A 23755-nucleotide genomic window follows, 5' to 3' on the forward strand; every position below is an offset into this window, starting at 1 on the left:
GAGCATCGAAAGTGCCTGTTTACAGGTACACTCTGGGCACACTTCACTGCGTCCTTCTTCAACTCTGTCTGATTCTACGGTAGTTTTCGATTGCATTAGTATTCGAATTATTATTTAATTTTGTTGTTTACCTATATTTATTGTCCATGATCAGCTTCTCGACGCAGTGGTAAATTCTGATAGGCTCTTAACATCAAAAATGACTCTTGTCACTCTCATATTACTTTTTAATATTCTGTAATGCTTAAAGAACGAGTTGGCTTTTTATGTTAGTGTGTCGTAAACCGCAAATATTTAGTACACGTCGGTCTTCTGTTGAATTAAAGAGAGATGTTATCATAATTTATTGCGATTGTGGCCAATTCATTGGTGCGAAGTAACCGAAGGAATGAACCCGACAAGACAATACGAAATGGACGGAGTACGGTCATCAGGGAGTAGAATAAAGGTAATGTCATCTGAAAGGTAGTGCCAATCATTGATCATTGCTGTTGGATTTATTTGGGATACCTTTTTGATACAATTTGGCATTCTGTTGTATTAAGGGAAGTCCTTCATATTTTGCCTAATAAATTTCTACAGCTTTGTATTTGTAAGGAAAATATTTAACAGATGTGATGATCTAAGACTCCTGTCTCATCTTAATTCCTAAAAACAGTAAAGCATAGTAATTGCTGAAGTAATTAATAATAATCGGGCATCTGCTGCATAGTAGTGTAGGTTGGGACGCATGTAAATTGAACATGATTATAAATGTTAATGTCATTATATCTTCATGTTTTTTTGGTAATATTCGTAATGGGTGTGTAATGAATCTATGTTTTCTTTTCTTGCCTAGGCGAGGTATTCTTATAGTGGGAGATCTAAGTACACTCCTGAGCATAGTCGAAAATCCTATCACAGTACCGATCGCCGACCAAGTCCAGAAGAAAAGAGGGGCACCACTGGCAGTATGTTGCATAAAATAATGCTGCACACGAAAACAGACTTTCAGCCTCTTCCAGGTTATGATCATAAAACTGCAGACGTGATGCATCGCATAAATGCTGGCGTCGACTGTGATGAAGTTTACCCTAATGTTTTCATTGGAAATTCGTAAGTATATCAATGCAAGTTACATTGTTTTTATGTTTTCAGGCCTATATGGAACCTCGATTTTTTTCCACATATTGTCAGTGGCATGTTATCATCACTGCAACTAATCATATCAGACCAAAGTAGTTCTTTTTCACATCCTTCATCACCTGTTCTATGTATTCCATCGAAGGTCTTCCTTTGTGGTGGTTGTTCGCCACCTGTCACTCAATGTCTTCAGTGGACCATCATGTCTTGTGATGTGGCCACTTGCCGCTTTTCCATCTTTGTAATGTTTTCAGAAGAATTCTCTTCCTTCATTATCAGTTCTCCCTCGTTATATACTCACTCAATGAGTCCATTCGATGCACGTAATACCTCTTAAGCACCATATTTTGAATGCTTATTTCTATCTTGAATTATATTCTGCTGTTATCATCCTTGTGCTACTGATGTAGAGGAATTTTTGGAACCAAATGTTGATTATTGCCGTCCTTTTTCCATAACTTTTGCAGTGATTTCAGTTTGCGTCAGTGTTTAGGACTCTCATTCATTGAAGCCCAAACACACCGTGTCTAGATGATTTTTATTAACACACCATTTGTATTCAGTCTGTTGCCTCCTGCAACATTGCCTCCTCCAGTTTGTTGAAAACTTGTTCTTTCCAGGTACTCAGGAATTATTGTTTCAGGGCATTATGAGTACTTTAAAAATAGTAGATTACATAATTCTAACTTAAGGAAGTTAATTAAAAATTGACCCTTTCTATTTGCAGTCATATATTTCTCTTCTTTCACCATTGTTAATAGGGTTGTTCACCATATTTTTTTTATTTAAGAAATCGAAAGATCGTGCTTCAGAAGGAGCAATGACAATAATATTATGCTATTTTCTTCATTGTACATGTTTAGAGAAGGCTTTTAACAGTGACAAATTTTACGTTACGCCAAAAAGCCCTACTTCCATCTTGAATTGATGTGTGACGTCACAAGCCTGTAGTTGCCCTACTGCAGTGTTGTTTAAGTGGCTCAGCAGGGTTATTCCACTTTTTTTTTTAAAGATTTCCAGCGTCTGCCGCCAGATCAGTGTTCAAAGAAAATCCAAATTTATCCTTTAATAGGAGTAATAATAAGCAAAATTACACTTACTTGTACATATTTATTGCTCATCATATCATAAATAGCACTACAACGTACACATTTCATGAGCTGTCTTTTTGATACTTATAATCAGTATAATCCGAATCAACTGATTCAGTGAAAAACTTGACTCACAATAAATATAAAACACTAATAAAACATGATAATCGGTTTTCTAATCACTCTGCACACACTAAAAGAATTTGCACTCCTTGAAGTTCGAAAGGATTCTCCACACCTCACTTCCCACTCATCACTAACGACTTAGAATCAGTTTACGTTATTTCACATTGACATTGCGAGGACAATGAAATGAATAGGCTGAAACAAATTGCTAAACCGGTTATTGTAACATCAAAAAACTTCGAATTTCACTATTACTCTTACCCGTGCTCTTACCATAACCAAAATATGACCAAAACAAACAACAGCGCAACGAAATTCGTGAAATGTAAACACTGGTGAATGCTCAAAATGAATAGGTAATAAAATCAAACAGAACTTAGAAGCGAACAAACGATTGAAAATTAATATGCGTTCGATGTATCCCTAAAGTACAGATAGCTCAAATATGGAACATATCCCCTTGGCAATAGTTAGATACCTTAGATCGAAATGTATAGGGTTGATTGAACTAGCATGGAAGAAATAAATAATTTCGTCGAAGGTGTTACATTCACAACTCACTTCACTCTTTACTTCATCGTCTATATGCAATCATTCACTTAGGGGTACATTAAGGGCACAAATTGTGTTCACTTGCACTAGAGGCACAATGAAAGTTCACTGCACGTAGTTTCCTAGCAAATGCAGCTATACAAAACTTTCAATTCCTGTCAACGCTACATACGTTGCCTGCCTAACTTGAAGAATGGATTTCATGTCGCCTTGATCCATCCGGAAGTTTCATGCACAACATAGGCCATTTCAAAATAAGGAATAACCTTGACAAATGTCCAGTCGGCATGCAGAGTGCTCAGCTTGGCATCTTGCGATCGAGGGTACAGGCCAGCCGTACAGGCTTGTTTCATCATCACCTCTATTTCAAGATGGCCGACCGTTTTTGGCGGCGTTGAAATTTTTCGAATTTTGATTGCTAATAATTCCATCATTACTTTTTCAACGCATCTGTCATTCATCCCAATCAAAATGAAATTACATCAGAAGTGATATACATTCGTTTTTTTAGACCGTTATGATAGGCTTGAACAACCCTATTGAGCATTGTTTGTGAGGAATTGAAAATTAATATTGACAACCATAGCTCACTAGGAGACATTGTGAGATTGATGTTCGGGATCTGAATGTCAATGTTATTTTCTGAAACTGCAGGTAATGTGGAGATGATGTCACGGATTTCTCCCCCTTAGGTCCAGCTTCAAGAGATATTTGCAAGGAAAGATTTGGCACATCATGACTTCCCTTGAGTTTGCATCCATCTACAGCAATCTCAGTTACTGACTGGCCTCAAGTGCACACCCTTTGACTTTTGCCACAGGCATCTCGGTTTCGAATCCTGATGGTGTCATATTTTATTTTCTTTCTTATAATTTTCCAAATCACTGAATTACAACCCATCCCATCACGTATCTCAAATTCAGCCGGTTTGAGACTGGTATCTTAAACAAAGTGTGGTGACATTAAAAAATAAAATACAAGCAAAAAACGACTCTTTGTTTGCAAATGAATGCTTCTTTTTCACTTTTATGAACTTTTGGTTTTTAATTTCAGTCTAAAATCAAAAATATTAATGGTTTTTTTGCTCTCCTGAAAATTTGCTATTTTGGAGATAGGTGTTATTAGAACTTAGCCATCGATAAGTATTTTCCTATTTTAATCGTACTTATGGATTTTCAATAGAACTCCAAATGCTACTTGCCACACATTTTTGGGTACATGAATACATGTGAATTTTGTGGTAATCTACATTCAACTTCTATATATATTTATTATCTCATTTCTTTCTTGTCACCAAATAAACACTACAGGCTATCCTCGCATGCAGTTACTAACCCTAGCCAGCTTCTCCCTCCTACCCTGCATGGGCCATCAAGGGCAGTGTTTTTTCCCCAAAGAAGCCTTCGTCCAGGGTTTCGTCTGCAGCAAAAGTGCACTTATTTATGCAGAAAAAATATTGGAATTTATGCGGTATGCGTACAATTATTATATAAAATAAGGATGGGTCGGTTCTTAAACTTTTTCAGTTCTCGGTACTGGTCCGGTTCTCCCCCATTGGTTCTTGGGTCTCGATACTACGTTCCAAGGTTAACTCTTATTATTATCTGAATTAATGGCAAATTTTAATGAACAACCGTAGGAAGTGAATGAAAATTATTTCACTGAAGGTGTAAATTAGCAGGAAACCTCTGTAAAAAAACTTAAGATCATCTCCATAATTTTATTTAGCAAGTAATAAACTTTAAATAACATGTTCTAAAGGCCGTTTTACACAGGGCACGGAATTGCGCAGGTTAGAGCTGCATTAATTTCTAAAATGGCATGGAATTGCACGAATGCAAGAACAAAATTAGAACAGGCTATTTGGCCATCTCGCATCCACGCATTCTCGCATGTGTTCTAGCAATTTACCGCTTTTCACGATGCAATTTTGATTGTGCCTTCGCACGTACGTCAGATTGCACTATAGGGTGGTTTCCTATTATTTTTTTATTGCCTAAATCGAAACATTATTACTCCTGGAGTACGTATTTCACGCTTTTAGATTTTTAAATGACAATATCTATTTTTCGCGATTAAATGAAAAGTGAAAATTTTCAAGCGTGCGAAAACTCGACGCGTAAATATGAGTGCCGGGAAATCTCTCCGTACATCGTATTTCTGGTTCCCCCTCCCGCCCGGTGAGGTGACCTTGAGGCGAGGCTTAGCGCTGATACGTCGCAGGCTGCTAGCGGGTAGCTGAGTACCCTGCTGGCTGGTAGCGCTTGGCTTAAATAAGGATTATTAGTACCTTATCAAACGAGGAAAACTTTTCGACCTTAGCCAGTTTTAATAAGTGATTATTAAGACATGTTTCCCTGAGCTCTGTGCCTCATGCATGCATTGGTAACCTCAGACGACGTATAACTCCTATCTTCTCCTATAGAAACTAGGTCCCTGTGACGTCACGTGGAGTGGCATCGCATGGGCGCCAATCTGGCCCTTTTCAAATGAGGATAAAAATGGACCATTGCCATTCGTCTAAACCAGCATTTCTAAAATGAAATAATTTGTATATTATGAATACACTAATGGTGGGTAACGAATCGCAATTATTGCCTTTTGTTTTCTTTGATGAAGGAAACTACCCTATTCCGTGTACCGTGTAAAACGGCCTTAAAAGAATGCGTGATCAACCAATATGTCACATTACATTAAGTAGCCACTGATTCTTTCTCCAGGTTTTGATTATAAAAAATCATCATTTTTGCCCTTTCTGGGTCTAATCTTTCTTTGGCAGAAATATTGCCTGCGGTACTGAACATGATTCACTGAAAAGGGTAGTGGCCAATGTTGCCGCCTTTCATGCAGATTGTACCTTTGGTATGAATTGGTCCAAAGCAAAGGCTGGAAAAAAGTGTCCTTGACTGGGTAAATTTTGAGAGATTCGCGAGATTAATTTTGAGAAGACACCATGTGGTGACTTGGTATAGTTTCCTTGGAGCTCGGGTCTACCTGTGTGTTAGTCTCAAAGTCTTGTGCCCTAAGCAGACTCTTCCCTCCACTCATTGCCATTCTCTGTACCATTCTTCAATGGATATGAAAACTGATTCAGATTTGACCTCATTTGCGATAAATAAAATTCATTATAACAAAACAACCAAATGGTTTTATATGTGAATTTCATTTCATCTGTTTTACGTGTCTGGACCGAAGAAAACTGTTGGTAATACTACATTTTATTGTCAGGGCTCACCTGTATGTAAATTGGTCTAGAGGAATCGTTTGCTACCTATTTTATTGTTTACAATTTTATGCTAATGTTATTCAATTTGATCTTGTAAGGTTCAATAGTGATAAGCTTTCCCCATAACCCACTTCGATTTCCTTGTGGGAATCTGACGAGCTACCCGGGCACAGTACTTATCAATTATTAACATTTTAGCAGTGCCTCAATGATGCACATAGAAGGAATATTCCATTTTATGAAATTGACAAGATTTGTTTTCCATAATTGCTTGAAGGATTTCTAACAATTAGAAACTTCACTTGAAGTGATTAAAAGAGAGAGAGAGAAGCATATGGGTGTATGCCGCGTGACGGAGTGGAGATTGGCCTGACGTTTCGTGACCGACTGCTGGTCACTTCTTCAAGGGAATGATGCTTGGATTTGGTTTTTGCTGCCTTTTTATTTCAGGTGGGAGGGGTGGGCAGAGGGTGTGAGGATCGAGGACTGGAGGGGGAAGATGATGAAATGTAGCGGATGACTGGGTTCCATGTACTGCTGGTTCTCAATCCGGGTCTCTCTGTTATTATATTCTTGTCATTCTGTATTTCTATGGCTTTTCGGATGAGTCGGGCTTTAAATTGTTTTACCCTTGCGATGACTCTTGATTTTTCGAAGTCGATCGCGTGTCCGGTGGCTTCGTGCTCCGTTACGGCTGACTTTGAAGAGTAACCCGGTTGAATGGCCCGCTTATGCTCTTCTATTCGAGTTTTGATCGTTCGTCCTGTTTCCCCTATTTCTTCTCACAAGTTCTGCAGGGGATTTTGTACACTCCTTCAATTTGAAGTGGCGCCCCATCCTTAGCATTTCCCAGGAGGTGTTGTGCTTGGGCATGTGGTTTAAAAATGGCTTTAATGTCAAACTTCCAGAGGATGTTGCCGATCTTATCTGTCGTTCCTTTCAAGTAGGAGAGGAAGGCTTTCTTTTGGCTAGTGATGTCTTCTGTGTCGTTAGAATTGTTCCTGTTATCCTTGTTGATAATCTTTTTAAAATTGTGGGATATAGCTCTGTTGTCATAACCGTTAAGAAGTGGGATGGATTTCAGCTTAATCGTTTCTGAAGATAGGTTCTTTGAGTCACTCAGCTGGATCGAACGTTCAATTAGAGGGGTCGTCACAGCGTTTAATTGAGCAGGGTGGTGATGAGAATTGGCGATGGAGATACTGATTTGTTGACGTCGGTTTTCTATCCACAGCGTGGCCTAGGCTTCCGTTGTCATTCTTCTTCGCCAAGACTTTGAGAAATGGCAGTTTACTGATTCTTCTATCTCCATAGTGAATTTAATATGGTTATTAAGGGTATTTAAATATTCAAGAAATTCTTCTTACTTCTGTCGACCATGAGTCCAAATGATAAAAGTGTCGTCTATGTACCATAACCAAATTTTGGGTTTATGCTCCGCATTTTTGACTGCCGTTGTTTCCAAGTGTTCCATATAAATAATCGCCACTGCTGGAGAGATGGGAGATCCCATCGCCGCCCCTGAAACTTGTTCATAAAAATTGTTTCGCCATCGGAAGAATGTGCTTTGGTTACTTGAAGTAACAATGTTTTTGATGGAAGAAGGTATTTTATCTCATTTTGAGCTAGTCAATCATAAAAATGCTAGTCTTTTAAAGCAATTGCAATGACTATGAAACATTCAAGTAGAATAGGTTTAGTTGGAGAGTGCTGCATGTTGGACTAAATACAAAGGCTTCACTGTGTAAAGGTAAAATTTGATTGTAAACATGGATGTACCTTTATGAAGGTATATTCCTTAAAAGGATTGTTTTAATGGGTATGAGGCATGACATTTTTGTTGCTGGTTTACCTTTTATAAAAATGAAAAAGATGAAAAAATGACAGTCAATCCTTTTGTGTTCACATTTACAGAGGAGCTGCACGGAATAAGGCATATTTGCGCCGGCTTGAAGTATCCCACATTCTCAACTGTGCAGAGGGTCGAGGAGAAGTAGATACAGGAGAAGAATTTTATAAAGACGTAGGCATGTCATATTTGGGACTCTCCCTAGAGGACGACTCCTCAGCTGATTTGGAATGCCATCTTGGTGCCACTTCGGATTTCATTGATCATGCTCTTCACTCAGGAGGTGAGAAATATTCTCTACTATGTTCTAGAGTTATTAGCTTCAGTTTTGTAATTATTTTGGTTCCTAAGGTCGTTTATGTATGCATTAAAGTAATGAAAATTATTGAGTAGACTTCATTCTTAAAACTGGTTATATTTCCTCCTACAATAATGGTGAGCTAGGGATTAATGGTGTGTTGTTTGTCTATACATGAGTTTCACCCTCCTTTGATGTTTTCCATGAATTGTTGGAAAAATAAAATCATGCACAAAAAATTGTGAATCATCATATTTCAATGCAAAGACCCACATATGATTTCTATTAGAATCCCTTTCGTAAAACGTAATCATTTTCTTTGCTAGCTGACAAAGAATGTTTCAGAAAACAGTAGAGGAAAGAAAACAGAGAGGAGTTGTGGATGTGAAGTGAGTAGGGAGCAGAGACGTACAAAGGGGTTAGAGATTGCATAAGTCATAGCCAGTCTGCGTAGGCAGTTTGCTGGAGTATCTGGAGCAGTGGGAATATGAGTACACCCATGCCTTGCTTAGCGCAAGGGATGTGTTCCATGGGGTCTTTGCACTAATTGAATATGTGTTACTCGAGACCATTTAAACGTGGATAAGACGGATGCGTTCCCAGTTGCATAGGTACTGGGTATCGAATTTCCTATAAACCATATTATAGCCTTAGATACCTTATTTATATAAACAATTATAGTTTAAAATATCTTTGTAGATAGTAGGTATGCATTCAAAGACATTGTAGCCCGTTAAAAAATATTGGTGCGTGCTTTTGAAATTTCCTCCTTGTGTGCGGGTGAGCTAACACCTGGGAAAAAAAATGCAAGCTCAGGGTTTGCAATACATTGGCTGCAGGTGAAAAATTTTCAAACCAGTCTTAAAACAGTTCTTGTGTCACCCAGGCCCTTTTGTCTTGAAGCTTCCACTTGATGTCTCGGAGCAATCTCCACGCTCATCTTCTTTCATAGATTCAAATAAAGCCACAGATTTTGGACAAATAACTGCCTGTGATAGAGGAACATCATTTGACTGTTTATGATAAATCCAGGTAATTAGAGGTCTTCCCATAATTCATCCAGCAGTGTACTTATTGACTGCTTGGCTGGAGTTGGTGTGGCTGATGCCACTGATGTTTTAACTTCACCTCTATTCAGAAAAATAGTGCAGACTGTCGACATTGTGAGCTTAAAATTACATGCAATAACACTCTCCATTTTCAAAGCAATAGATCACTTGCAATTTCTTTTCTAGGTTTATGCTTTTTCTTGATAGCTTCTTTATTTTTCTATCTGCATTCCTCTTTTTTGCCATTGTTCATTTGGTTTTTACTCTGTATGGCTCTATCAAACTCACCTTCTACTGCTGAACAACTGCTGCATTGTATTCCTGAGATGCAGAGGGCTTACGACTGCTGGAAGGGAAAGATGCCAATGTGTTTGAGAATCTCTCTCAGACCCTTTTACGTGTTGATGCTATTCATACACAACTCAGCCGCTGCTCCATTTCTCTCCCATGAATATTGATAACCTTTAAGGCTTTAAGGTGGACCCTCTTCTTGGAAGTCAAGTCACCCATTAACCTATGACAGCAAATTTTACATCTCAAACCGTATTGCTTTCAAAAAACTCATTGCCACTAGCTCCAAACTTAATTAACCTTTTCCCTACTAAAGACGAAAATGTATGTGTGGACATTACTTAACCCGGAAGACGAAAGTCGCATATTTTTGTTGGATATTTTCTTACGCAAATGAACGAATGCCGAATAATATATACGTTTCATAGCTTTCCCCATTTCATGACGGTCAGGGGTGTAAGATGTCTTTGTTTCGGGACCCAACACTGTGGGTTTTAGGCTTTACCGTTGAAATCTCCCTGAAACCTCATCTTATATTACCCCTCTTAGCGGTAAGAGACCCCGCTCATACAATTGTTTATCCAGTTAGGTTTCGAAATAAATATTTCTTCTTTTCTCAAGATACATATATAAAATTGAATTCTTTGTCATTTGAGCAGTGTTTACAATTTTTAAATGAAAATCTACGATAAATATTAACTTATATCTCGAGTTCTGTATAAACATCAACATGGAAATTGTTGCTGCATTAAATGCGTTAATATTGACATTAGAACTTCGTTTAAAATGTGACAATGCTAAAAAAATGAGGAATTCAATTCAAAGTCTGCAATTTACGTGCAAGCAACAAATATCCATGTGCAAAATACATATAAGCAATCCATAAGTTGACCGCGAACCAATGCCGCCAGTAGGGTCGTAAACCCGGAAAGGAGGGAGCACAACTACTTTTGGAATCCGAGATAATATGGAGTCCCCGTTGGGAGAGGTCGAAAAAGGTTCAAGCTGAGAGCTTTTGATTATCTGCGAGACCCTACTTAACGAATGTCTCGCAAAAATGCTCCGTACTAGGGGAAAGAAGAGTCTCTTACGGCTCAGTACAGCAGTAATGCTTAGACAAAAACTGCACCATCTCGAAATGGTTAAATGATCTAAATTAACTAATGTCATACTGTTAAGGAGACGAGATAAATTACTTCGGTAGGTCGGCTACTCGGACCGCATGACAAGTAATGTTGTTGGCCATTGCTCAGCAAAGGATTTTGATGAATCTATATACAAAGAATAGGATTTGAGGCAAGAAATACCATTAATATGCATAAAATGAGAGTAATGTTGTGTGTACTTAGTGCAAGTTCACATCTTATCAAGAGAATGTTAAGGTTATTTGATTAGGCAAAGCAGCATTGGAAAGTTCCACCGAGGAATGGATGAATTTATGCTAAGCAAGGCATGGGTGTACAATGATATTATTGATGCTAAAAAGATTATTGGCTGGTTGAAGAAAGCTCTCAATGATTCCAAGATAAAATCTAAAATAATATACTACATATTTACATAAATAATTAAACTGTTCGATTTATGTAAATTATAATTTTAGTAGAAAAATAAGTTAAGATTTTCTGTGTTTTCAGATTATTCATGGATTATCTTTATAGTCCAGTCCCGTTGTTAGCCTGGACAATCGGGAGTTTACTGAATTATCCCATTACATAATTATTAACATGAGTTGTGTACATGCAGCCCCATCTTAAAATACTTTTTTGCACTCAGGTGTTACCTGTATGCATAAATTAGTTATTCATAATATTTGTAGTTCTCATTTCAAATTGTATTTTGAAATTACTTGTAACAAATATTCTGTAAATGTTTTATATTTTTTAAACTAAGCTTTAACCTCATATATTTGTTGGTAATTATCTTGGGAACTACAAGTACTTTCAAAGCACGGATTGTATACTTGATTTGAAGGTGTTTTATCCTGGTAGCCATGCTATGATTTGCTGTGAAATAAAATTGAAAATGAAATACTATTCATGGTACTAATGGTGCCATTTATAGTGCCATTGTTTATAAATCATACTATTGAATTTTTGAATAAAACAATGTGATTTAGAGGACAAAAAGACTTTGTCATCTCTCATTGTAATTTCTTAATGTTTCAGCAAAAGCTTGAAAAAAATATATGATATATGGTTGCATTGCACAAAAGTATTAGCTCTCAAGTTTTTTAGTTATCTAATTCACAATTTAAAGTAAGTGCTTCAATAATTTATATAGTACATAAGTATATGTGAAAATTTAATATAATACTTATTATGGTGTCATCATTGGCACCCTCCTATCCTGCCTACCTTTCCATACTGTCACTGTGGGAATCATGTTTGCCTCTAGTTGGATTTTAAATAAGGGAACATGCATACCTCTAGATAATACTCTTTTTTGACAAGATAAAATATTGGGTAAAACGTAAGAGAATGAAATACATCCAAGAGCAAAATATAATTACTTGAAAACAAAAGGAAAAATCCAACCATGCCAGCGCACACTGTCACCTCATAGATTTGCATCAATGGACAAATTTCCATATTTTCAAAGTACATACATGTTCAGGTTTGTGAGGATTTATTCAATGACAGTTGGATGTGGGCAGTAGTAAATGTTGTGCATTCAAAACGGCCAGGACGATTGCATGTCAATGCTATTGAGAATTGTACACCACCCCAGTTCATGAGCTAAGCCAGGTGTTGACGTGCTCACGTTATAGATGCATTGTTTCCTAACCCACTGAGAATTGAGTCATGAAGTTATGTTTCATAATTATATGTAGTGTGAATTTATTGTCGTATACTATATCCATCTAATGGTGTGTAAGTAATCCTATACTTATTCAGAGAGTTATGTACTTCCTTCCTATTTTCTCATGTTTAAGGTCGAGTTATGGTTAATTGTGTCATGGGGATGTCAAGATCCTGTGCAGTGGTGCTGGGGTTCCTTATGATGCGCAGAGGGCTTAGAGCTGGGGAAGCAGTGGTGGCTGTACGTCGCCGACGGAATGTGCGACCAAATGGAGGTTTTCTACGCCAGCTTGCACATCTTGACAACAGACTGAGTCGGGAAAGGGGCATCATATTGAATTACGATGTGTCTGAATCTGATTCTTGGAGGGGAGAGAGAGCAGCTCACAGGGATAATAGTAGGAAATGTTACGACAGACCCCAATCCCACAGAGTGCATATGGCTTCGTCATCTGGACATCGTGGTCATCAGTGCTAATAAGCCTACCATTTGAAGTGAAATCTCTTGTGTTAAGTAAAGACTGGCCATCAAGTATCTCTTAATTCTCTTTAAAGTTGTAAAAATAATTTTTTTCCCTCTTTAAGTTTCGAAGTTAAATTGACATCACTATTGTTTACATAGTAAAAGAAAACATATGTTCCTGTAAAATACTCCTTAGCTCTTTCTAAGTTTAGTAACCAGGACTAAGGAATGAATTATCATGTAGTTAAGTGGCAAATACTGAACAAATTATCATGCTACACAAATATGTAACTACCTCACAAGTATGGATCAATGTGTCATTTTTTTAATGCCAATGTTGCGGTACATTCATTGATTATTTCTGATTATATAAGTGGTTAATCATCCAATGAATTTCAGTAATTCAAATACTAGATGAGAAGTTCATGAAATCATTGCTTATGTCTTTAATTTTTATTTTTTTTGTATATTTTATCCAGATTTGAAACTTGGCCTTCATTAGAAAATCCATCTTTGAGGTAAAAAAATAATTAGATAGGCATTTTCAACATTTCACTGTCTCATGGGATGACGATTTTGTTCGGAATATACTCGCCATTCAAAAAGTACTCAATTGATTTGTTTTATTCTGAAAATCAACAATATAGTCCCACATTTTACCTATAGTGCTAGTTAATTTTACACTTGATCTTCATGTAATTTTTGTTATGAGCATTTAAGAATACATATCCCTTTTTGTAAGGGAAGAGTGATTTGGTTTTCTCAAAGAAATAATAAACTCCTTACTGAGGTTTTCATTTATAATATGTTCAACAATAAATATGGCTTCCCTTTCTTCAAATTCAATACTGTCTTACTTTAAGTTTGTGAAGTGGTTCCCAATTTTTCTTTTCTAATTTTTACCATAATTTAATGAAGAATAATCACTTTCAATTAACTTTAATATCAAGTAACCTAGTAATTTAAGCAGTCTGGATTCTTTTTCAGCTTAGTGAAGGTCTTTCATGTATTTCGTCAGGTTTGGTTCTAGAAATTTGCAGAAAAAAATCAGATTGAATAGTGTATCAACATCCACTGCCCATGTTGCACTGAATTTTGATAACTTGTGTTTTAATAATAATTCTTTTTTACAATTTTATACATGCTTTCAGTTCTGCAAATAGTTCTTCCTGTTTATACTGTTGAATTTCCAATTTAAAGAGCATAGAGGTTATGTCCTCATTAATTGAACTTAAATTACCAAGTTACTGCTGAATAGGTTAGATATATGGCCAAGGTATCCTGAAGCAAGATTACAAAAGGTGTGCATTTTTAAATATGTAGTAGTATTCTCAATATTGATGTACTGTTAATATCTCACAGATGCAGAAACGCTTGGGACCAACAAAATCTTCCTTTATTTAGAGATACCCTCTAGTGCACGTGGGTTACTGTTAATAATCTCTCTTCTACGCAGTGATTATTTCTTCAATAATTATATTCATCTCCCATTTTATTTCAATGCATGTTTTTAAAATTATAAATGAAAAATAATGGGTGCGTGACGAAGTAACCATGAATGCAACATTACACTCTCAGTGACTCTCACTCATTTTCCACCCCTCTTTTCTACAGTGATCAGCAGTCAAAGGGTTTTTTCACTCACAAAATTGGCTACTGATCAGTACGAGCATCGCCACCATAGGGGACGCATCCCCCCAATATTTGATTTCAGTTTTATTCCCCCATTGTATAAAAAAATTAATATGACCCCATTTGTCCCCCCCTCCCCAAAGTGTTGATGCTAATCAGAGCATTGACTTCATATTACTCAGATCCATGGCATCACACCACTCACTTACTCAGTAATATTTTTATTGTTTCTTACTGTAACGACCGGTAGGGTACTGCTTTCTGTATCTCAAATACCACCATAAGATTTTACGGTAGAAAATGCTTTGCTCCTTCTTGTGTATACATGCCACATAAAAAATTGGGCAATCTCAAAAAACTGTGAAACCAAGCTAGGTAATTTAAGGTAAGGCTCGTTCAGCAATTCTAACTTTTTTATCAGATACCATCCTCTGATATCTCCTTTCCTTAAACGAAGTGCTTATTTCTAGATTACCACTTGGAAGTTAATTATATGGTTACAGTGTCAGTGAAAAAGTCCTGAGAACCATTGATACTCTTCATCACTTTTATTACTGCCTGATTGGAGGCCCATTTTCCAATCAGAAATAAGGAAGTATCCATCTAAATAAATACTGATAGATAAAGATGGCTAAATAAATTTGTACTTCTCCATCAAGAATTATCCCAACTCTAGGCCTCCAAGAGTCTTACTCTCAATGTTTTCTCCTCATTATAACAGAAACCAGATTCAATCAGAAAACATTTACAATATTCTCGTGTATTTTCATTCACTTACTTAACCATCCAACTAAGTACTGGTATATATAATGTTCATGCTTTTTGAGAGCTCAGTTACCTCGAGATATGTTCAGATATGTTACACCACCATTTTTCTTTGGCTAAAGTATGTATTTCAGTAATTAATCACAGAATACCAGAATTGCATCTTAAAATCACATGCAGTTTGTATCAAAGGGAAGGGGGGTCTCAAAATTGAACCTAATAGTATTAGGTGGCAGCAACCATCTAATTAGACCTAGGTTCCAAGTAGCCTTGGTACTCCATCTGTCTCACAGAAGGGCCCGAAGAAGTCACCATGAAGCAGTACATGTTGTTATCCCATTAAGGAGAGTTGCTATTGATGTCCTCAGGCCTTTCTAACAACCTCGATGCGGAAAACAGTTATTCTGATAGCCATGGATCACCTCAGCGAGTGGTCAAAAGCTTGCATACTTCCCAAGAGGAGGCTTTGAGAGTACATCACCAAAATCATAGAGTAGGAGCTCATCATATAATTCGAGGTGCCCATTACACTTGTATCCAATCAAGGGTGGAATATCATAACAGAAGTACTTCTGGAAGTCACAAGGTTCCTAGGGATCCAGAAAATCATGACTGCATCTAATGCACGGGCAGTCTGGGGTATTTGGGGGCCCTTCCCTGGAAAATTTTAGGGAATTGCATGCCTGGAAATGGATTTTGATGCTTTTCTGGCTTTTAAAAACCAAAGTTTAATGAAATTTTTCAATTTTACAAGAAAACTCAATGAAAAGTGAGCATTTTTATTTATCTCTATTACCCCCGAAAACAGCACAATGAGGCCTTTACATCAGGAGTTTAAACAATCACCAACAGACGATCACACATACGCATGTCCTGGAAGGAGCAACCTATCCAGGCGGGACTCGAACCCGCGACCTTCAGTGTGGTAGGCAAGGACTTAACCCCACCTCCACCGAGGTTAACAAACATTTCACAACTTATAAAAATTAAAAATGTATTATGGCTCTATCATCTATTTAGAAAGTTTTTTTCCTTGAAACTGTACTGAAATCTAAAAAACCCCTATAATAATCTTTTCGAATAGCCCATTCAAAAAAGCATCAGGTTCTCTTTTATCTTTTAACACCTTCATTTTTCTCTCTATTTTTACACTGACTTTGTTGTAAATAATGAAAATGCAGAAATTCATAATTGCAAAAAACCTTTGCCTCACGTAATCCGAGTCTTTTTTACACCTTTCATATACGTTTAACGATACACAAGAGTGTTGCAGGGGCCCTCGGCAATCGCCCACCTGGTCAGACCACCCCTGATCTGAAGACAAGGTAGGGAAGATGAATAGAATGGTTCGTAGGTACCTGTCAAGGGATGTCTCCTATTATGAGCGAGACTGGCAGAGGAAATTACACCTGCTCCTCTTCTTGCAACATGTGTAGGTGCTTGAAATGACAGGGCCCTCCTCAGCAAATGAAGTAGTTGGGGTGGATTGTCTTAAAAACATGGACGAAACCAATGAACAAGCAAGAGAAAAGGCAGGTGAAGACTACAGCATGGCTACACTTTGGCATTGTAAAGCCAATCGGGTGGGTATCTTCCTGGAGATATGGCTTAGGCTGTTCAACTTACAATGCTGTAAAGGTCCCTCCCTCGAGTTGCAGTCTGTGTTTAATTTCCACGGGAACAGAGTTCTAGCCCTTTCAGTTCTTTTTTTTTTAATCTTTGGTAAAACATGATTCCTGATTGTAACTTTTATAACAAGTTTTTTTAAATCTGAAGTTTTAGCGGGTTAAATGTGTTAGCATATGTTCCAGTTCACCACCTAAAATTTTAGAAATTCAGCACTGGTTGCAGTGATCAAGGGATGGACTTTAAGAGAAAGTAAAAAGAACTGATGATGTTTTGTACAGTACTAGGAAGCAACCTCATGGAAAACTGAGGAAGGCCTATTTCAACTGGCTATCACCGTTCTGAAGAGAATACCATGCTTTAGAATGATAGATGCCACCATAAAGCAATTTTCAGGGACAAAATAATCATTAGTGATGAAAAAATAAGTGATAATTATTGACATTTACACTGGTATAATAAAATGATTGTTAGGAATATAGTTGATGGTAAGAAAAAAATAAAATAAATATTATTGGGGATCGTTTTTGTCACAGGATACTGACTCAGAAGAACTTATTTAGCATATTCCAAGCCCTTGTCATGAGAAAACTTTTTGGCCTGATGGCAAATGTATGATGTAATTTTAGTCTGATCACTGTAGTTTTCATGAGAAAATGGCTCATTTGGTTCTAATAGCAGGATGAAATGCTGATTTAAAGATTGAATCATCCACATTCCTTGTTCCCAAATTTTGCTTTATAACCTTGGTGGATCTTGTTTCTGATGAAAAAGTAATTTTGTATTGCATGAAAAAATTGTTTTGAATTATGCAGTTGTTAACCTCTGACAGTATAATGAGCATTATATCAGTTAATGAAGTTCTCTCAGGCTTCACACCAGGTCAATGAGTTTCAAACTTCAAATTTTCCTGACTTCTAATGCTCAGTTCTTCCAGACTTTATGTCACTTGGACAGCGGTTGTTTACGGATTTCATGAAGAAATGCATCCAGGTGTATTATAAAATAAATTTTATTAATGCCAAATTATTTAGTTTAAGTTCACAAACAGAAGTATGATAAATCTTTGTACTCTTCGCAAAAAATTCTGGTACTGTTAAAAATTTCTCTTAAATGTGGTCACAAGAAACAAAAGCTTGCCATTATTGCAGCAATCCTGCAATAGCGAGCACCAAGATCCTGAGCAGCAAAGTCTGTGCAACCAAGCAAAGGCAGCAACAAACCCCCACCTTGTCACTCCAATTTAGCAAGGCTCCATGTGTTTAAAAGCAATTTTCACTTTTTTACAGTGCCTCTGAAGTTTTTTTTGTGATTGGTGTGAACCATGTCAGTGGGTAGCACTCTTGTTACTGTCGCTGGGTTTGAGAGAGGTTTCTCACCATTACATCCAGTTGAAAACTTGTTCTACAAGTCAGTGAGAGCAAGTGACGGAAACTCCTAGTCAAGTAAACAAAGTCACAGAAATACAACTAGCCAATGTATTTAGATTGTATGAAGACAATTACTGACCAAAATGAAGGAAGCAGACACACTAAAAGACTTCCTCTAAAAGTCAGAGTGAGACAAAGAGTGAGTGGCAACGTCACAAATTTTCACCGTTAAACTGCTAAGCAGATGAATTTTTCAAACTTAGTCCATTTCAAGGACACAACAAGGAGATAGGGGAGACTTGGGCACATTGGGAAAATTGATTCATTTAAACTATCAGTCAATGAGCAAATGTATTTAAATTACGTCATATCATGAGAAATAATGCACAAAATTCTTAGTTCATACCCAGCCAGCACATATTTGAACTTATCCTTGGAGAAATCAGATATTGTGGGGATAAGCTTATCCTCCATGTGTAATATCCTTTTTTTCCACGATTTCAAGCGTTTGGGGAGGGGATGTCATGGTACCAAATTGCCAAAATTGGCCGCATAGCAGCGCTGAAGTCCTCCATTACCGTTAAAGCCATTATAGTGGCTTCGTGTTTACATTTTTGGTGTTGTGTATAGTGGTGTTTGTGAGTAAAAATCGTTGATTATTTTGTGTATACAATAATAGTTAAAGTGATAATGCGACTTAAGCATCGTTTTTGTGTGCCTGAGTTCGATGTAGGCTACGACAGTACGTACAGTTGTGGCGACACATCAAAACATCCCGGATTGTCGTGGATATTAATGAAGGAATCATCGACAGTGCTGTGATTTGTTAACAAATGCGAGGTATTAGTGATCGTAATTGCCAAATTCTTGGGTATAACGGTAATGGATTTCGAATTTGTGCTTTTAGAAACCATACGTAAGGTAATTCACCAGTCTCCTCTATAATGTGATGTAAGGAATTGAACAGTAAGATTTATGGTTTACCGATGAAGGTATAAGGACTGCTCCGTGTTCTAGTGTATTGTATATCGTTTCAAGATGAATCATTCATTAAATATATAGTTTTTAGAGCAATAATTTTGTTTATTTTCCACCTTCTTCTAACGGATTTTTTGGTATGTTCCTAAACTTGCGTGAATGTGTAACATAGTGAAAAAAAACCTCATTGTGGAGACTAATGCGGTATTGGCTTTCGATGGTGAATGATTCAGTGCATTATATTTCATCGTGTATGTTATTATACAGTATTGTATTGCAGTATCCCATGTAGCATCAAATATCTCAGAGGAATCTCACGAGATATGATCTCATAGGCATACAGACCTCATAGACAGAGTGGTCATATATGCCTCGTGAGATGTCTCTGGCATATTTGATGCTATAAGGGATACCATAATATAATAAAATACAATGATGAAAAGTAATGCATTGAATCTTTCCTCATCGAAAGCCAATTTATGTTATTACGGTTATTACATTATTTTCACGTAGTTCTCATGAATCTCGCGTGGCCGCGCAGCGATCGTACGCGAAACAGCTGCCACCTAGCGGCAATTATACGGCGTAAGGATAGGCATATCTCCAAAAATGCGGAAGTGCATCTCCGATTTATCCCAAAAAACGGCGTGGATTATTCATACTTTATCTCTGCTTTCAGATAGGTTTCGTCACGGCATATATGTATAATATCCTCGTATTTAGGGATAAGGCAAAATCTGTGCTAGTTGGGTAATCTTATGTAGCTTAGCATAAATTTTATAAAATATGTTTTGCTAATATTCGTAACTTTCATGTGAATATTTATGCAATTTCCCAAAATATAGCAAGCGTCATAAGGAAAGACTTTGCAAATACATACATTAATAAGAAACCTTATAATCTTTTTCTAAACATATTTTACGAAAGTAACAATTTAAAAATTTTTGCTGATAATGTCAGACTTCAGGATATGAGGGGCACAGTGAGACAGCTCAAATTGGGGTACAGTGGGACAACTCGGATTGGGGCACTGTGGGACGGCGACTTACAGCCCCGGTGCTTCGAACTTTCAATCTCCGCACTCAAATTTAGTCATGCTTACTTTATAGTGTTTTGGTTCCAAATTGATGCTTTAGGATTTGAAGCAACATATTTCAATGCAACAAGGTGAGGACAAAAATATAGAATGGCAACAGCAATGCACTTAAGAAAAGAAGAAGCCGAAGTGAATTATTAGTGTGAACACTGATTGTATGCAACCATTTGTCTAAATTTCCTGAATCCCACTACTGTTACATACGTGTGGTCTTTAAAGAAAACAGTTCAGTCTTGGCCAGAAGCGAGCTTGAGGTAGTGAGGAGTGTGTCTCATATCAGTAGCTGCGACATTTCTCCTTTCTATAGGCCTGCTCAGAGAACATTTAGTGATTTGCTTGCAAGGAAGAATCTCAGGTTATTAAAATTTATCTTTAAAGAGAATTTTGAGGTAAGAATGTTTGCTATGTATTACCTATTGAATTTATTTACGAATTGAATTTGTGAGATTCATAGCTTATAGATTACCACCATAGTAAACTGTGACTTACAACTGCAGCACGACTGCATCACGGACAGTCTTCCCTAAACGCAAAAAAATTATCATTAGAGTTCGTTTGAATGGATCAAAGAAATAACCGCCATCTTTCGATCAGAAAGAAATTGCTGATGATGGTTTTACGGTTTTATGAAGCGGAATCCTTCCGAAACCAGAGGCAACCTCACTGGCAAGAGCCATGGGGTTCAACAAACAGCTGCGATTGCATTTTTTTCTGAATCTATCAGGCCTTCATGTGAAATATGTCTTTTCCGCTGGAAGTGTATAAAATCATGATGAAAGTGGTTCCACTACCGTTCAACTCCAAGGAAAAGTGATAGCACCCACAGGTGAAAAACAAGTAGGTGAAGTTACCTCCTCTGAAAGAGCCTCCTCGATGACATTGTGTGACATTATAAATGATCAGGGTAATATAATTCCTCCATTTATTGTGTAATCTAAAGTGAAATTCCTCCTAAAAATGCTATTTAAGTATCCCATTGAATCAGTAGGTGCCACAAACCCTTCTGGATGGATGACTTCCAATTTATTTTTACTGGTTTTAAAACATTTCATCGATCATGCAAATTGTTCTAAAGAAAATCCTGCATGCTAATTTTACACAACCATGAATCGTATATTTCTGCCCGTGTTACTGAGTCAGTAAAAATGAATGAGGTGGTACTGTTTACTTTGCCACCTCACTGCAGTCATAAGATAACTGTGCGTTCGGCCCTTTGAAAAAATACTAAAATGACTGTGAATGGCTTAGAAATCACCCAGGAGAGAGAATAACAATTTACAACTTAGCTGAGTTAGTGGGTACTGCTTCCAAAAATAGCATTTACATCTAATAATAATATTTCTATGTTTGGTTCAACTGCAATATGCCCTGTTAGCCCAAGTATTTTTAAGACTTTGCCCCCACCGCGGTCACATATCAATTTGTTGCACCTTTAGGATTTTATTCAGAATCCGAGGAGAATCTCGAAAGCCCAGGACATCCGGAGGTGAAAACTTCCTTAAGAGGGCAAAGTTGTCACCCCCTGAGGAAATACATCTTTTTCCAAAATTTATCATGCTAATATCAATAAATACTAGACAGAAGAAAATATCCGAGATCTCTACGGATACACCAGTTAAAAAAACACTGGAAAATGAATATTATCAAAGGAATGAGAGGAAAATCAGCCAGCTCATAAGATAATGTTAACAAATAAACAAACGGTAAAAATGTCAAGAAAACGAAAGATTTTCTGAGTAAACGACAGCAAAAAGGAATTGCAAATGGAAGAAACGGCTACAATTTTTGAATAAAGTGACTAAATTTACCAACAGAACTTAAGCCATTACAATAATTAAATTTTTATGAAAAACATTGTATTCATTGATTAAATATTTATAATTACATGGCTAAAACTTTTTTCATCACATGGAATATTGTCCATGCTCACCGAAATGCTTAGTAGCATCTATAATGAGACAACTCAAAGCCAGTAACTACCCCAATTACAATTGAATCAGTGGTATACTTCGGGTGCAGCCTTCTTTACTGACAATCAGGGTATATCTTTAAATGCCAGAATTTTTCGCTTTCTCGGATGTCTAGTTCTCTGAAATATCTCGGGCCACTTTCAGACAACATGACTTTCTGCCGTCTGCCACGGACGACTCAGCACCATGATATATTGATTGGTCTTAGTGGGTAGCCTCAGACAAATTGGATAGCACCCAGGGCAGCATCGTATCGTGGGTTAGACAACTTCAGTGAATACCTAGGTGCTCATCCCCATCTGGCATTGTGCAGTACCATTTGCCTTATAAAAATTTATAGGAGTTCCAAGCCATGCTGGCGATTATTTATAGCACACCATCGAGGGCGCACGGTAAAAAAGTCCATCTGTGAGTGCCTAGCACGAACTACATATCTACTTTTTCACAGCAACTCACCACCTCTTCCACAGCAATTAATGCCCCTTTTCATGGCAGCTAGCCTCTTTCAATAATGGTGAGACATCAATCACATTCCCCCAGGAATAATTAAAAATATCATTATCAATAATAATAAAAAAAGATGAAAATAATTTTTATAAATCCCAGCAAAAAAGTCACTGCAGTAGCAATACGTCTCTAGTCAGGATTTCAAGAGATGAGTTGGGTGGCAGGAGGCTGGGACCTATGGTAACAGTTTCACACACACAGTTTATTTTTTCTGCTGGATTAGAACTACAGTGCTAACAAATAGATGCTCCTTAAAAGCAGAGAGGGGTCATATAGTTGGCAAAAGTGATGGCATTGGGAGATGAAAGGAGGCAAGGGATATTGGGAAACGGGCTGGGGTATTTGTACACCCAAGATTAAGTAATTTATGCCAGATAGTCATCGCTGTCATGTATTTGAATCAGCTTCATCCTCAATAATGTGTTCAACATATGCCTCTTCCAACTCTTATGCACAGATGGTTAGTTAAAAATTCTATAGTGGCTGTTCATAATACTGACCTGGTTGTATTTATTACTGCAAGGAAATATTTTCATCATGTATTTTAGAATTTTGTCCCACATCACTGAAATCCAGGCCATGGAAAGTGGGTTGACCTTTTTGAGGAAATTACACACCTACCTGGTCAAGCACTCCGCAAGAGAAACTCCCTTTTATAAATCCTCTAATTTACTAAATAAAGCAATTTTGGCCCCTACAACTTCATAAATTAGAGGTCTTACTGTATTAGAGATAGCTTTGGTAGTGGCATCATCTATTAAATATGTACTGCCAATTGGAAACTGTATAAACATCATTCACCTTCCATTGATAAAGTACATATTTTAAAATTGCCATAACACTACATCAGCTTATTATCTTTCAATGGAAGCAGTATTCCCTGTTGGAAATTTCTTTTAAGTATTACAGAAATTATTATAATGAATCTTGAAGCCGAAGAATGTCC

The 23755-nt window shown here is 37.1% G+C and overlaps 1 protein-coding gene across 1 annotated transcript; it reads left to right on the top strand.

Annotated features, from left to right (window-relative positions):
* LOC124157048 (dual specificity protein phosphatase 3-like) lies at nt 1-13473 on the top strand. The gene is made up of 4 exons (XM_046531523.1): nt 1-448; nt 839-1095; nt 8032-8249; nt 12537-13473. Exons 1-4 carry the CDS (start codon nt 389-391, stop codon nt 12878-12880), a joined length of 879 nt encoding a protein of 292 aa, XP_046387479.1. The 5' UTR covers nt 1-388; the 3' UTR covers nt 12881-13473.
* Nucleotides 13474-23755: the final 10282 nt, after the last annotated feature.

Source organism: Ischnura elegans, chromosome 1 (genome assembly GCF_921293095.1).
Source record: "Ischnura elegans chromosome 1, ioIscEleg1.1, whole genome shotgun sequence".
In the NCBI taxonomy this organism is placed as follows: Eukaryota; Metazoa; Arthropoda; class Insecta; order Odonata; family Coenagrionidae; genus Ischnura; species Ischnura elegans.